Below are 16,850 nucleotides of genomic sequence, written 5' to 3' on the forward strand. Positions count from 1 at the left end.
ACACACACACACTCTCTCTCTAACAACTCTATCAATCCTCACGACTCTACTCTTCGACGACTCGAAACCTCTAACGACTCTACTCTTCGACGACCCAATTAGCTCTGATCTTCGCCAATACACTCCTGCTCGGTCGTGCTCGCTCTTGCTCTCGTCCTCTCTCACACACACACACGCACACTTTTCGGCTCACATACTCTGGCCTCTCGATTGCCACTCCTTGAAATGTGGAACCGTACTTCTGTTTTGACGCTGCTTATCTTTTCTCGCGTCACTGTTACTAGGCGCTCTTGGATGTAAACAAACCACGAAAGACGACGTACACGGTGTTTTCTAATTTCAGCCGATCTCCAATCAAAGCTATTCTACGATATTACAAATATTAAGAATCGAAGATCCAGTGTGGAGAATTTGAAGGGTTGACTCTGAGATTTGAGAGTAATTTCAGAGAATGGAAGCTTAATTCCTGCGATTACTTCCTTCACATACTTCCCCTTTTCGGATCTTGACACTACGCAAGTCTCTTTCGGTCGTGCCGTACACCTCGCTGCAATATGTCCAAATCCGCTGCACTCGGAACACCTAACATCTTCTCCCCTCTCCGGAAACTTAACACTTAGATGATCCTCACTACCGCAAATGAAGCATCTTCTTTTCTTCATTGCATCTACAGATTGACTGGGCTTCCCGTTCTTCTGGGTTTTAGCCGGCTTCACAATCGACTTTGCTCTGCGACTCTTCTGCTCTTCGTACATCACTAACCTCTTCCTCAACTCTTTGATTGACGTAGCGCCGTACAATATAGCCTTATTGTTCTCGTCGTCTATTATTCCATCCACTATGTATTCCACCTTTGCTTCCTCCTCTATGTCCACATGGCTGGCTATTTCGAGCATGCGGTACATGTAAGCCAAACATGCTTCATCGCTCTCCTTTTTTGTTTCTTCAAGTTTCTGATGTACTTGCCTACTGTTGACTTTCCTCGAAAATTCTTTCACTAGCCCCCTCTTCAAGTCATGCCAAGTCCTGGCATGACACTCGAAGCTCGCAAATATTTTCGCTGATCCCTTCAGCAGCTTCCTGGCGTAGACTGCCTTCTGCCCATCCGACCACATGCACGTATCAGCGACTTCCTCGAACGACTCGAACCATCGTTCGACATTTTCACCTTTGTCGCCACTAAACGACTCAATGCATCTTCGACGTCTCTAAAACTCAGTGTCGAACCAACACATGCCCTTCGACAATATTCATCACGGTCCTGATACACCCTTCGCGTATCTCTCTTGTATCCTCTTGCGTGTTTCTTGTCATCTTCATCCTCACTTTCGTCGTCGCTTTCTTCTTCCGACGATATGTCGTTACCATCCATGGCCGCTTGTAGCCGTGCGCGTAATTCTACTTTTCTTCCCGTCGTTTTTAAACCCAAACTAGCGAGGCGCTCCTTCAACTCCTTCGTATTCATTTTCTCAACATCTTCATCTTCGTTACAATCACGCTCAGCTCTCTGTATGTTTCCTAAATCTCGTTGACCGGTTAACTCTTCACCGCCCGTCGATCCCTTAGGATACGATTGTCCAGCCCTACACGCCCGATTCAGCCTTGCAATCAGCACTGACCTCGCACCCGATATAGGGAGGTTCATTCGAGCGAGCTTACTCCTCAGCTCCTCCAGCGTCGAACCCTCTTCACCCGACAATCGTTCGTCCCCGACGTTTGCCATTTTTCACACTACACGAACTTAAACAGTCAACGATATCGTCTTTTACCGCACCGCGTACCGGTAAATTTACAACTAGCTCGAATAGCTCTGTTAAACCGTTTCGTTTTCTGTCTTGTCCAATCCCGGACGAGCCCCCAAAAATATGTAATATCGTGATATAATGTATTTACAAGGAGTGGACAATGGAGATGTTAATCAGACAGAAAAAGACGATTGTTGTTCAACCTGAACTATTCACGCCAAACGTACAGAAAACAGCGCAACTAAATAACTAGATAGCGACTCGACTTTTACCAAAACGCAATCAACACTCTCTCGGCAACGCCACTCGCAAACTCTGTCTCCGCTCAACTCGCACTCGGCTCCTCGACTCACACTCTGTTTCTCGACTCACACTCTGGCCGTTGTCGCATTCTATTGCCTTTTTCCTAGGCCCACCGCACACGTGTTCTGCAGACGCTCGTAGCCAGGGTCACGTAGGTCTTTTCCACGAAACTATGCACTTGAAAAGACCGATGACACATTGATGGGCCCGACGGCGCCTCGGCTCTCGCGACATTGTTCATAGTTCGCCCGATATTTCTTAGGCCTTTCGTCCACGATACTACATATATGTAGTGGTGTACTGGTCATCTTTTTTCCACACGTTTTTAGCTTTTTAGCTGTTTGTGAATGGGCGCCTAATCAGCCAATCAAAAATGGCCGGTATTCTATGAATACTTCTCTTCAATGCTTGAAGAGCTGGATATTTATCCAAAGCTGGTGCCACAAACATATACTCGAAATTTTCAAGGGCCGCTGCAAATACGAAGTCCGCCCATGTCGTCTGAAAAAAGGTTTGTATACATTTATTTTGTACGTCCTCTATTAAATAATTTTTTTAATTTACCTTGAAAAATGTGAAAAATCGAACTCTTAACTAAAGATCACTAGCTTTTTAGGAAGAATTTGGATTTTTATTTTATTGTCAGATTTTAATGGATAATTTTAGAAACTTCAACCTTTGGAGGTATTTGTTAATTAAAAATGACAAAACTGGTATTATGTAAAAAAGAATAATGTGTATCCTGAATCAATGTCGAATGGAAATTAGACAGTTCTATAAAAATAATCCTTCTCACGATTCCACAACTTCATAGCTTAATTAAGTACAATTCTTCGGCGATATAATTACAAATACATTTACAGGAATTGTGTAATATGATAAATATCTCGTTAAAGAAATTGAAATCGTAAATTCCGCGGATAACCAGCGTTTATCATATATCAGGGATTTGCAAAGAATAAAAGTTGTAGAACGTTGAAAGGCGTTGAGAGAAACGTGATGTTATCCCGTTATTCGTTAACGCAACGCAGTTAAAAAAAATCCCGTAGGAAGATTACGATAATAGATAACCTGAGTAGAGTGTTTGTCGGGGGATCTAAAAGATTCTTTCGAGTAGAGCGTCTGAGATTGCAGAGAAGAAAATTTGGAAGCCATCGAATTCGTGATGTCGATAGAAATCTTCAGTTGGAATCGTTGTATCATAACGTAGTCTGCTTATTGTCGATAAGACTTTACTAAACTAAAAGTGACTACTAAAAGTTTCTATCCTCTAAATTCTATCTACGATTCTATAATCTAAAAACTGACTTTTGCAAACAAACTGTAACATTCGCTTAACGGAAAGACATACGTATCTTGTTTGTACTCGTCTTTTCACAATGAATTCTTGAACGTCTGTCTCTGTGGTGAGACAAATGCAAAGTCATCTCATCAGTTACTCACCTTGCTTCAAATCTTCAAGAGTATCGACGAGCTCGTCGCATATCATCGCATCCCATTCGTCCTTTCCCATTAGATCGTACTTCCTCGCCAAGTATCGCGCCACAGCGTTACTCTGCGCTACCGGTTTCCCGTCTACCTCCAGCACAGGCAGCTTTTTATAAGGCATTGCTAAGAACAAACATGGCTCATATGAACACTGTGTAGAGGGAAACGATCGATAGGAAATCACAATACAGCTTCCGAGGCCGTTGCGTTCTTGTGAATAGATGAATCGAAATCATTTCGGTTTTAATCAACATGGCCTAGTAAAGAAATACAGAAATGTCTTCTTTCTCCTTTTTTTCTTTTCTTACGATTACGATGGACAGGGTATCGCGTGTTTTTGACTGTTGAGAAGAACCTAAAGTTTTTAAAATCAAGGATAAAAGATCGAGTATAAAATTTGTAATTCTCACGGAAAGGAACGAATCTGTCTGATGCGGTGTACTGAATGTACGAGGAACGATCAGTATCGTTTTGCGGGAAGACCTTATGCAATGATAGTGGACTTACAACTGCGAATAAAAAATTCACGTCGCATAATACCAGACACGGAAAAAATATTAGAAAATGTACAAGGTTCTTGTAATGAAAATTGAAATGCAAGGAATATAAATCGAATGTCTCTTGCGAACGTAATTTTGTGTTTTACACCGACAGGATTGATTTACAGACTTACGTTGATTTTTTGTTTCTCTATCTGCAAGCGACATATAAGATTATATCGAAGACTATGCTGCGTAAAACTTTTATTATACTATTTACGATAGAAATGTCGCAACGGAAGATCGAATTTTATGTCTGCTTTGTTCTTTCGACTTTTTAGCTATGTTCTTGTTCATTTCCGAACTGATCTCAATTTTTTATCCTTTTTTTCCGACAAGTACTAAAAAGTTTTTAAATTAACGAGAAACGTAGAAGTATTTTTGTATTCCTATTTTAAGTCACCTATTTACGGTTTTCTCAAAATATTCGAAATGCTTCGATTCATTGAAAACAATAAAGATTGCAACACAAAAATTCGAGAATCGTAAATGAATTAAGTTGGTATTCGATAAACACAATATTACGGAAGCAAAACTTAATGAAAAGTTCGACTTCCTTCCGTATGAAATTTTACTTTAAGTAAGTTTAGCCTGCACGTGAAACGAAAGCTTTATATACAGAAAAGTTTGAGTAAATGGTAGATACCTGAGAGTTGAACGATGAAAGTAAAAATCGATTCTTCACGCTTACAATCCTTGTATTCAGGCCAGAGTTCTTCGGGGATCCTCTCGTCGGTATACTCGATGCCAGTATATGCAAATGTGTATATGTTCGGCACGACCACGGGCATTGAAGTAGATTAGTTTGTAAGTAGGTTCGTCGCTCATTTTCCTTGCTCTGTCAACTTATCGAGAAAAATGATACAATTAACTCGTGTAATTAACAGACTGTGTGCGTGTTTGTGTGTATAGAGAACAATTTATTTATAGATGAAATAATTCGTATAATACGCAAAATAAATCATTTAGAAGGCTGGAATATGTGTTTTTGAAACAATTAATTATGTCGAAAAATATTTCAAACGAGATATAATTATGAAAAAAATAATAATTAAATGTATGTAAATGTATGTAATAATAGTTAAATGTATGTAAATGTAATAATTAAATGTAATTAGTTGTGAAAGAAATAATAATAAAAAATAAATAAATGTAAAAAAAGAATTAAATGTAATTAGTTTCTTTTTACGCACGCGATATTATTGGCGATATATGAAGGTCAACTTTATTTTTTTAAATAGATATATTTATACGTATATTTATAGATATAAATACATATATTATATAGATATAATAGTATATATAATATATATAATAATATATATGTCGAGTCTGAATCCCCGAGTCCGAGCTCGAGGCGCCCTCCCGGGGAGGGCTCGCGGGAGGTAGCGGTTCTGCGTTGAAGTTCTCCATCGTCCGGTCGCGCGTGGGGTACCTTTATTGTCGATAGTTACACTAGTGACGAGGGCCTTAGGCTTGATAACGAATCCGTGACCAACGGGAGGACAGGTTCCCTTGCTCTAACTCACACGTGCACCACTCCCTGCTCGTAAGGCACTCGACTTCCTTCACCGATCAGCTCTCTAGCAAGACTGCTCGTCATCCCAACGACGCCACCGAAACAAGACTCCGGTCGAGTGCCTCAGTACACACGATCCTCCGATCGACGTACGATTGCTATCGGTTTGGATACTTGCGATTGTTTCGTTATGGCTATATTAGGCTCTAGGTTGCAAGGTTAGGGTGTTGTCCTGAAGTTCCAGAGGAGCCCCGGCGTCCTTTCGTCTCCGACTCGGCCATCCTGACACTTACACGTCCTCGTGTGTGGCCTGCTGGCTTAGTCTACCCGTCGGGGCTTTCACCACGCAGGCATCGACCCGGCGCTCGTCCTCGGGGCAATGTTTTTCTTCTCGCCGCGATGGACAGCGAGACGCGATGTGTCCCGGCATGTGGCAGTGAAAGCACAACGCTTTTGGCGGTGCAGCCGGTCGGCTTTCCTCCGGGCGTCGGGGGTCCTCCTTCGGTTACCACTTCGCCCTCTTGCGGCATTCCAATGTCGGATGTCCGTGAATACCGCAGTGGCCACACCTGGTCCAGGGGGCGGGTGACCTGCCTCGTTTGTTTCCGGAGCTCGCTAATGGCCTCCACGGCTGAGGCGTTGGCCACTCCGTGTATAGGAAGGGCTTCATTTCTCTTTGGAATTGTTTCACCGACGTGATGTCACTCGTGAGCGCTAGTCGTTTAAAACGTTCATCGCGCGAGCCCAGCAGATGGAGGGCGGTGGCGGCGAGTACCTCTTCCCTGGTTGAATTTCGCCACTTCGACCCCAGGAGGGTGATGATACGATTTCCGTACGCTCCTGGTGTTTCGCCGTCCCGCGGTAGTTCCTCGGCTACCTTGATTAGCGACGCGGCTGCTACTTCTTGGCCACCGAAGTGCGCGGCGAATTGTTCCTTAAAATCTGGCCAGGTGAGCTCGTTGCCGTTCATTATCTGCGTAAGTCAATACGCTGCCGGATCCTCTAGGGCACGGTTTAGGGCAGAATACAGTGCGCTGTTTTTCAGGGGGTGGTCCCTCATGAGCAGGCCGACGGCTGTGCACCAGGCGGCTGGATCTGTGCCCGCGGCTTGGGGGTTGAAGCGCGATAGCGATACCCAGGTTGCCCGGTGTCCTTTCTTCTTCTTCTTCTTCTTCCTCTTCTTCCTCTTCTTCTTCCCTAGCGACCGCTTTAGTGCGCGCACGATTCTCTTACGATCCCGTGCCGACAACGTGTGTTCGGATGCCACTTCTGATGTCGAGTCTGAATCCGAATCCGAGCTCGAGTCACATTCCGAGTCCGAGCACGAGGCGCCCTCCCGGGCAGGGCTCGCGGGAGATTGCGATGCCGTGTTGGAGTTCTCCATCGTCCGGTCGCGGGTGGGGTATCTTTATTGTCGATAGTGACACTAGTGACGAGGGCCTCAGGCTTGATAACGAATCCGCGGCCAACGGGAGGACTATTATATAAAAAGCAACAGGATACACGAAATAATATAATTCTGACTAGGACAACATAAACGCAAGAAGCGTTGATATTGAAAAAAATATTTAATTTTGTATATAAATATTTTCATATTTAGAAAAGTTTCCGGAAGCAGGAAGATTTACAAACAAATAATATCATGATCCTTTTCTAATTAGAGTGTGTGACAGCATGTGAGAACGTTTCTTAAAAATATGACTTATTGCAATTACTTAATCGCAATTATAAACGATTAAGACCTTCTCACAACGAGGCAATCTATCCAAAGTATAAAACTCGTTATACTTGATGAGAAAACAAATCTCTACTTAGGTTTCATTTCGTTTCATCGCGTTCATAAAAAGTGAATTTGTATGAACACATCGTGCAATTTAGTAATTAGGACCGTTGATCTCGCTGCAACATAGATGGATAGAAAAAAGCCATTTAAAATGATACAACGTCGGGAAGACAATTACGAAAATTATAAATGGAACACAAGATAAAATTGTTTAAGATTAATTCTTCTTTTTTTTTTAATCGCGAGTGTTTGCAAACGAAGTTTCAATCTGTTTACAATGATAGCAATGAGAGGAGGATGTCTATGAAAGTTATAAATGCGATATTGAATAACATTTCTGCGAGTGGGTTTGTTTTTCGTTACAAATGTTTTTTAAACGAATCTGCAATCTGTTGGAAACAACGGAACAGTAACGGGATGACTGATAGGGAAAGAAAAAAGATCGCGTTTTATTTGAACAGACAAATCTTTGAAATCTATTCGAAAGTCTATTTGAAATGGTACGAGCTCGAAAAGAACGGTGAATACTATAGAAGAAGGATTAATTAAAATTTTTATTAATCTGTACGCTTTGTATATTAAATACTTTGATCGATGCCAAGATAACAAATTACTATACAAAACAGGGAAGTATCCACGTCTGACATTAATATTGAGTATTACCATTACTGTAATTTAATTTGTAACCGATCCTAAAAAGTCCTTAGAACGTAAAAAGTATAAAATGTTACTGTGCATTTCAAGATTAAATGCACTGTAATTTAGAAACAGTTATGAAGCGGAAACAAATAATTTATTCAGAATAAGAATTCTACGTAATCGTGTTAAAAAAAAAACGTACTTATAACGCGTTTAAACTCCAAATATGTAAAGACAATAAGGGAAAAGAATTAAGTCTGTGGCAATTCTTACGTTTGATACTTCATTTAAGGAACAGCCGCGCGTTCCTGAGTTTAAAAACCACCACTCTGAACTTACGCTGAGAATAATATCAGGAAAAGCGAACGAGAGATGATTAGAAAGAAAATGCGAGGAGCAGTGAGGGGGATATTACTAGACTGAGCTTTTTTGTGCAAGTATAGCAGGATGTTTGGGAGTGTAAAATTTTAACGAATGCGTATAATATGAAAAAATATATGAAATATCCAAGGTATAGTTTTATTAAACTTACTGTTTATAATGCTTCGTAGGTAAAACAATTTTCTATCCAGATTCCACTTTCTCAATTATATTTTCAAAAATGCTCGATAAGGAGTACAATTTTCTACCCAGGTTGTACCTTTCTAATTATATCTTCCAAAATTCTTGATAGGTGAAACAATATTCCACCGACGATTTACTTTTTTAATTGTATCCCCAAAAATATGGACCTGCTTAACGTTTAGATATTATTTTTTTCGTTGTTACTTGATACGGCTAGCAATTAAATAGTGAGAATAAGAAGAATTGGAAGTGCTATTTTCGAAAAAGAATTTTGGTTTTAAATTGGAAATTAAATTTGGTTTGGACATATATGACACAATTTGTATGGACAATGAAGAGTACGAATCTACGAATTTCGAGGTAAAAGTATTGATATATGTATCGATATTTCTGGTTGTTACAATATCTCTAATCAATACAAAGTTCTAACTGAATGTTAGAATGTTAAACGTTAAAACGTTTAAAACGTTAAAATGTGTATCGAATCGTTGTAATTCCAAAGATGTCAATTGATGTAATGTAATAATAAAGTATAAAGTATAATAAAGTATAAAGTATAATAAAGTATAAAGTATAATAAAGTATAAAGTATAATAAAGTATAAAGTATAATTTCGTCTGTGGTATAATCTTTCTATTCCATTTTGTAACGTCGCACCGCGAGCAATATGGCAACCAGATGTCACCGGATACTCGCAGCGTATCCTCCATAGTTTCAAGTACCTTCCATAAATCTCATAGATTTCCTAGAAAAGGTCCTTCAAACCAAACAAACGTCTGTTTCCGAAGAATTTCTAAAGACTATTGTCTACCCCGACTGGACAAGGGAAAGTTAGTTTTTCTCACGTATGCTGCAACTTTCCTCCCACTAACCACTTTCTCTCGAGGGCGGTTAAGACCCTTCGTTAACCAATTAACAACGAAGCCACTTCCTTCACTCTCCTAACTAAAAACAAATCCGATGGCCCCGTGCGCTAGACACACCCATCCTTAGCTTTCCTCCGAGACAGCATCGTCTCCCAAGACAGTTCTGATTTCACATCCTTCGAACGGTCAGTATCCTTCCACCGGGTAGGACACACCCACAGATCAGTCACTCATTCATCTCGTACATATTCTCACCGCGAGAATTGATTGTAATTTCAACAAATAAATTAAAAAAAAATCTCGTACATACGCACCAGCGTAACTGCCTTCGTTATAAGTTGTTGGAATAAACTCTGAAATATAACTTACTATGCTGTGTCATATTCATTTAACCACCTCTTATCTTAACCGAAACAGGGGAACGACTACTTCGCGGCGTCGATTCACCGAATCGTAGCGAGAATTTACGTCTCTCGCTACTGCGACTGCGTCTCTCCGCGAACGGTCGTAACACATTGATCGACAGAAGCACTAAACTCTAATAACATAAATTTATATATTTTCTATTTTATATATTTTCTATTTTATATATTTTCTATTTTATATATTTTCAGCCACCAGTTTTATAGATTTTTCTATCTTCTGTACTACTTTTATCCCTTTTATTTTTTCTTACATGAGATTATTGTAAATTTAATATCATTTGTTCGCAATATTTGTTATTTATCTTTCCTTGAATTTGAAATTTCGCGCTTCAATGTCGTGTGTTGTTCGACGTTTTATCGAACGATGTTTATCGAACTAGTTTATGAATACATACATAATCATTAAAGAATCTATAAACCTTACTAGTTTGTTTTTACTAAGTTTTGTTACAGAAAACATGTTCTCATAAATTTTCAACTTTAATTTATGGAAATTTATTAACCTTAAACTATAAAATCATTCAATGAGTCTTTCCGGATGTTTTTATGTAGTCATAATTTCACATATCAGCACAGCTCCACCAATAGGATAAGAGTTACGTGGAAGCAACAGGGGGAAGAAGAACATATATTGATCTAAAGGTTATTTTTGTCTCATTCAAGTTTCTGTTAACCGGCTTGGAAATTTCCTGTGCTTGTTTCGACTTTGAAGTCTTAAAAAAAAAATTGTAAGTAAATAGTATATATATAGTATATATATCCCGAGTCAAAGTTTCTCTTTATAAATAATAAACCGTTTAAAAACTATATTTTGTATGTTTTTTCCTTATTCATAATTAAATAATAAATATGAAATACTTCTACAGAAAGCCGACATGCTTCAATTAACCGAACAGCAGATGATTTAAAAATTAGTAGTTGAAAGAAATAAATGTTATTACATGTTCATAATTGATCGATAAATTTAAGTATACAATTAGATAAATATAGTATACTTTATTAAGACCTAGATAAAAGACTTTTTCTCGTTTCTCTTCTCTTACTTAATCACTAAGAGTTATATAACGTTTATTCGTTAATTCTGCTTCTCCTGACCTTTCCACAAATGGTTGTTTATATCTCGACATTCTTGGTACTTTTAATCAAATTTTAATAACAGTACTTTACTCGTCAGAAGTAAATAAAAAAGCTCTAAGTAGAAGCAAGGATTTACTTACCTTTCGTTTCTCGAATCTCAGTTAGCAATGTTGTTCCTCTTGAAAGATTTTCCAAGTTTCCAAGACAATTTCCACGCTGGTAACATTGTATATATTTCAAGTATCGTGAACCACAGGAACTTGTTGAGGCAATATTGAAGAAAGCAAAGAGAATGAAGAAATTGTAGGAACTATGGGAGGCTACTCCTTCTTTCACAACTTATTTTCTCTTCGTTTGGGGGAAAAAACACAAATGAACGTAACGGTTGGTTTCATATACGTTTCAGATATCTGCTACTATCGCATGGAGGAGAATCCTGAAAAGAAGGAAGCGAGGAAGAATCAACTTTTGAACGAAACAATACCATTTTACTTGACTAAATTCGACCAGATTATTGGCAAAGATAAAGGATATATCATTCCTACTACCGTAAGATTTTTTATCCAAATTTAATGTTAAAATTTTTAGTCTTTGTGCAAACTGGGCCATGTTGTCCATAAAAAATTATTGAAACTTTGTTGCGACAAGACAGCTTTAATTGTTGAGAGCAGAGTGTATCTTTAAAATTCACTCCTGTTAGTTTATGTACAAATGAATTTGCCAAGATTTTCAGCTTTTAGATAATTATTCATGTATCTTCCTCATCAAGTTTAATAGAAATTATTACTATCGTAATCAAAGCAAAGATTAAGATATGTAAAATCATTTCTCTGGATATGACACTTTTGTTTAATGAGTGATAAATGATACCATTCGAAATATCATATTTATATAATATATAATGATACTTATAAGTGTAATCACTTAAGTACAGATATCTGAATTTTTCTCACTGTCACCGACATAGATACGTATTATCGTTCCTTAGATTACTTGACCAGTTTATTTCTTTCATCACTGTGTTATTATATAATAATAATAAATAGTCACATTAAATTAATTTAGTATGATTATGTTGTTTAATAATACGTGTTTCATTGCAAAATATTTAGCGATTGAAGGGCTCATAGGAAACACGAAAGTGAAAGAATACTAGAATCTACAGTTTACGATTTCAGTTTCTTTAACGAGATATTTATCATATTACACAATTCCTGTAAATGTATTTGTAATTATATCGCCGAAGAATTGTACTTAATTAAGCTATGAAGTTGTGGAATCGTGAGAAGGATTATTTTTATTCGACATTGATTCAGGATACACATTACTCTTTTTTACATAATACCAGTTTTGTCATTTTTAATTAACAAATACCTCCAAAGGTTGAAGTTTCTAAAATTATCCATTAAAATCTGACAATAAAATAAAAATCCAAATTCTTCCTAAAAAGCTAGTGATCTTTAGTTAAGAGTTCGATTTTTCACATTTTTCAAGGTAAATTAAAAAAATTATTTAATAGAGGACGTACAAAATAAATGTATACAAACCTTTTTTCAGACGACATGGGCGGACTTCGTATTTGCAGCGGCCCTTGAATATTTCGAGTATATGTTTGTGGCACCAGCTTTGGATAAATATCCAGCTCTTCAAGCATTGAAGAGAAGGATTCATAGAATACCGGCCATTTCTGATTGGCTGATTAGGCGCCCATTCACAAACAGCTAAAAAGCTAAAAACGTGTGGAAAAAAGATGACCAGTACACCAGTATATATATATGTACGCTGGCATCGCTATGTTGGTAAATGTTCGATGTTATACGTGTCGTAAAATGTAACAGTTCTATTTAAAAAAAAAATTTCATTTCTATGAGTACGTTAAAAGTTTAACTATAAAAAGTCTCATCTGATCTGTGTTCCTTTATGTGAAGGTATTATTGTGAATTACGACTTTTCCTCTCCGATATTCGTGAATTGAATCACGGTCAACTCAGCTTGAACTAAAATCCTAACTAAAATCGTCACCAACAAATCCGATGGTCCCGTGCGCTAGACACACCCATCCTTAGCTTTCCTCCGAGACAGCATCGTCTCCCAAGACAGTTCTGATTTCACATCCTTCGAACGGTCAATATCCTTCCACCGGGAAGGACACACCCACAGATCAGTCACTCATTCATCTCGTACATATTCTCACCGCGAGAATTGATTGTAATTTCAACAAATAAATAAAAAAAAAATCTCGTACATACGCATCAGCGTAACTGCCTTCGTTATAAGTTGTTGGAATAAACGGTGAAATATAACATACTATACTGTGTCATATTCATTTAACCACCTCTTATCTTAACCGAAACAGGGGAACGACTACTTCGCGGCGTCGATTCACCGAATCGTAGCGAGAATTTACGCCTCTCGCTACTGCGACTGCGTCTCTCCGCGAACGTTCGTAACACATTGATCGACAGAAGTGCTAAACTCTAATAACATAAATTTATATATTTTCTATTTTATATATTTTCTATTTTATATATTTTCAGCCACCAGTTTTATAGATTTTTCTATCTTCTGTACTACTTTTATCCCTTTTATTTTTTCTTACATGAGATTATTGTAAATTTAATATCATTTGTTCGCAATATTTGTTATTTATCTTTCCTTGAATTTGAAATTTCGCGCTTCAATGTCGTGTGTTGTTCGACGTTTTATCGAACGATGTTTATCGAACTAGTTTATGAATACATACATAATCATTAAAGAATCTATAAACCTTACTAGTTTGTTTTTACTAAGTTTTGTTACAGAAAACATGTTCTCATAAATTTTCAACTTTAATTTATGGAAATTTATTAACCTTAAACTATAAAATCATTCAATGAGTCTTTCCGGATGTTTTTATGTAGTCATAATTTCACATATCAGCACAGCTCCACCAATAGGATAAGAGTTACGTGGAAGCAACAGGGGGGAAGAAGAACATATATTGATCTAAAGGTTATTTTTGTCTCATTCAAGTTTCTGTTAACCGGCTTGAAAATTTCCTGTGCTTGTTTCGACTTTGAAGTCTTAAAAAAAAAATTGTAAGTAAATAGTATATATATAGTATATATATCTCGAGTCAAAGTTTCTCTTTATAAATAATAAACCGTTTAAAAACTATATTTTGTATGTTTTTTCCTTATTCATAATTAAATAATAAATATGAAATACTTCTACAGAAAGCCGACATCCTTCAATTAACCGAACAGCAGATGATTTAAAAATTAGTAGTTGAAAGAAATAAATGTTATTACATGTTCATAATTGATCGATAAATTTAAGTATACAATTAGAAAATGTTTCTTCTTTATTGATAACTAAATAATACAGATAAGGTACAAGATACTTGTACGAAAAGTCGGCGCGTCGTTCAATTAACGGAACAGCAGAGGATTTGAAAATTAGTAGTTGAAAGAAATAAATGTTATCATATGTTCATAATTGATCGATAAATTTAAGTATGCAATTAGAAAATGTTTCTTAAGTTTGGAAGAATATATAATCATGCTGAATGTTTTGTAGTTACGAAAGTTGTATACAAACAAACATTGTACATACGACTAGTAATGGTACTAAATTACTGTTAGAGGGTCTTGGGTGTATAGAACTATATGGTTAAATTAATACTAGAGATAACGAATCGTGCGAATGTAATTAATATTTTGAAATGCGTTGTTTGCATTAATTGATAGTTTTCTTATAAACTTTTTTATAAACAATTTCATTGCTATAGAAAAAAGATAAATGCCGGTAATATGTCTATCCTACTTAAATAGAAAGTGCAATATTTTGTTATAATATTTGGCGCAAGTTTATACATTATTACATCTAAAAATAATATTCTTTTTATATCTAAGCTATATTAAAATATAAAGATACAAATAGCTATGCGAGTAGTTAGTAGTTGATGCTTTTTACTTAAATTGTCTTATACTTCATAATTTATAATAATATAATTCTTGTCATCAATGATTCTTTGTTTTTACTTTGTATATATTATACTTCCAGGAAGATGCCGCTCTATAAATTGACTTACTTCCCAGTTACGGCATTGGCAGAACCAACCCGTTCTTCTTCAGCTATGCTAGTATTCCATTTGAAGATGAACGTATCAAAAAGGACGTCTGGCCAGAAGTAAAGCCCTGTAAGCTTAAAATTTAAAGAAATTCTGTTTCTTAAATCTCATCTTTCCTAATTTAACTAAAGTAGCTAAATAAAGTAGAACACAATTATGCAGAGTATAACAGAGATTATTGTTTACTCTCCATTGCTCTATAAGATATGTGGGAGAACAATAGGTATTGTTAAGGAGACAATGTCCTTTGTTTGCTGATAAATTATCAATAAATTAAATTATATCTTTCCAAAACAGATAACAGGAAGCTAGATATTTAAGAAGCATCATAATCTGTTTGTTCGATAGAATCTTTGATTCTATTAGTTGTATATTTTTAGTGACTCCTTATGGCCAGCTTCCTATGCTCGTAGCTGATAGAAGGAAGGTTGCTCAGTCTACAGCTATTTGCCGTTACTTAGCCAAACAATATGACTTAGCTGGAAAAACTGACTGGGCAAATCTTCATATTGATGCCACTGTTGATACTATTCATGATATTCGTCATAGTGAGTATCCAATGCTGTTTTGCATAAATCTTATGAGAATCTTGATAACAGATAGTACATATCTGTTCAGGTATTTATTAGTTGAAATCCGATTTAATATTTGATTTAATCGAACGATACACGTATGTCAACAATACAAGACAAAGGATTAAAAAGGATTGTAATTCTATCTTCAGTATCATTTAAATTTCGCACAACACTGTATTCAAATTAGTATAACATTAGCGAATAGTATTTAACTGAAAACAAATTTTCAGAAATTGCCGCCTTCCACTATGAGGAGGACGAGAAGGTCAAAGCTGCAAAACGCAAGGCTGCTGAAGAGACGCTGCCGTTCATTTTAGAAAGTTTGGACCAGCAAGTGAAGGAAAATGACGGCTACTTCTACGATGGTACTCTCTCTTGGGCTGATTTAACGTTCGTTGCTCTGCTCGATTATTTGAACTTTATGTACAAGTCTGATCTGATCGAGAATTACGAGAATCTGAAGCTGCTGGAGAAAAAGGTCCTCCTTCTGCCCAAGATCAAAAACTGGATTGAGAGACGCCCAGTTAGCGAATTCTAAACTTCACGATTGCTTATGGTTTTATAAGCGTTTAAAGATTGCGGTCTTAGTGTGTTGAGAGAATGAAGAACGAATCGTGTTGATGGAAGTTTGTATGGAATATACTGATTGTTTTTAACATTCATTAGTTCCAGTTATTACCGATATTTTTGTCATTTAGTTAGGGTTTTCCCTTTAGATTACGTTGTGATAGAGAACTATTATTTGTGTATTCCTACAGAAACATACGAACTATATAAACTGTTGTCACGATGTTGTGCTTTTGTATTATAGAGATAATAATAAAACCATCAAACAATCATTAATTATGTTTTTTATTATATTCATTAAGAATTGAAGATTACCTCCTTGGTGATCTTGATAATATCGTATTTTACAAATGTTGAACAAAAAAAATGTATGATTATTTTATTCAATACGTTATGAGGGTTGCTTTAAAAAAATACGAGTTACATATTTCTTTGAAAAAAGCATGATTTTTATCGATACAATAATGTTCTTCTGTTATCGCTTTAAAGTTGAGTACTTCGTTGATTACACGAGAGAACTCGCCTACAGCAAACAAGATACGACCGTGTGTAAAGTAATTAATCTGTTTGCTCGTTGCTAGCTACACATAAGGCTTGCGTAAAAAAAAATATGCATTTCAGTTCAGGCGGAGAATTATGTAGGAAGTCA

At 36.7% G+C, this 16,850-nt stretch overlaps 2 protein-coding genes and 1 pseudogene across 4 annotated transcripts; 1 reads left to right on the forward strand and 2 right to left on the reverse strand.

The window, feature by feature from the left end:
- Positions 1-309: 309 nt before the first annotated feature.
- Positions 310-1,400, reverse strand: LOC117238919. Its single transcript, XM_033504121.1, has 2 exons — positions 1,107-1,400; positions 310-1,067 (listed from the first exon to the last, which is right to left on the reverse strand). The coding sequence occupies exons 1-2, from the start codon at positions 1,113-1,115 to the stop codon at positions 366-368; spliced, it is 711 nt and encodes a 236-aa protein (XP_033360012.1). The 5' UTR covers positions 1,116-1,400; the 3' UTR covers positions 310-365.
- An 862-nt stretch (positions 1,401-2,262) lies between these two features.
- LOC117238918 (probable glutathione S-transferase 5) lies at positions 2,263-13,048 on the reverse strand. Of its 3 annotated transcripts, XM_033504119.1 has the most exons (5): positions 12,496-13,048; positions 11,089-11,384; positions 4,722-4,920; positions 3,492-3,659; positions 2,263-2,549 (listed from the first exon to the last, which is right to left on the reverse strand). In XM_033504119.1, exons 3-5 carry the CDS (start codon positions 4,864-4,866, stop codon positions 2,512-2,514), a joined length of 351 nt encoding a protein of 116 aa, XP_033360010.1. In that variant the 5' UTR covers positions 4,867-4,920; positions 11,089-11,384; positions 12,496-13,048; the 3' UTR covers positions 2,263-2,511. The 3 variants fall into 3 exon arrangements, 2 of the variants coding, with proteins under 2 accessions (XP_033360010.1, XP_033360011.1); XR_004494301.1 differs by lacking the exons at positions 2,263-2,549; positions 3,492-3,659 and adding an exon at positions 8,549-8,747 and having other exon boundaries at positions 4,911-4,920; XM_033504120.1 differs by lacking the exons at positions 11,089-11,384; positions 12,496-13,048 and having other exon boundaries at positions 4,722-5,013.
- LOC117238917 lies at positions 10,490-16,417 on the forward strand (annotated as a pseudogene).
- The last annotated feature ends 433 nt before the right edge of the window (positions 16,418-16,850 follow it).

Source organism: Bombus vosnesenskii, unplaced genomic scaffold (genome assembly GCF_011952255.1).
Source record: "Bombus vosnesenskii isolate JDL3184/JDL3185 unplaced genomic scaffold, Bvos_JDL3184-5_v1.1 scf7180000013758, whole genome shotgun sequence".
Classification (NCBI taxonomy): Eukaryota; Metazoa; Arthropoda; class Insecta; order Hymenoptera; family Apidae; genus Bombus; species Bombus vosnesenskii.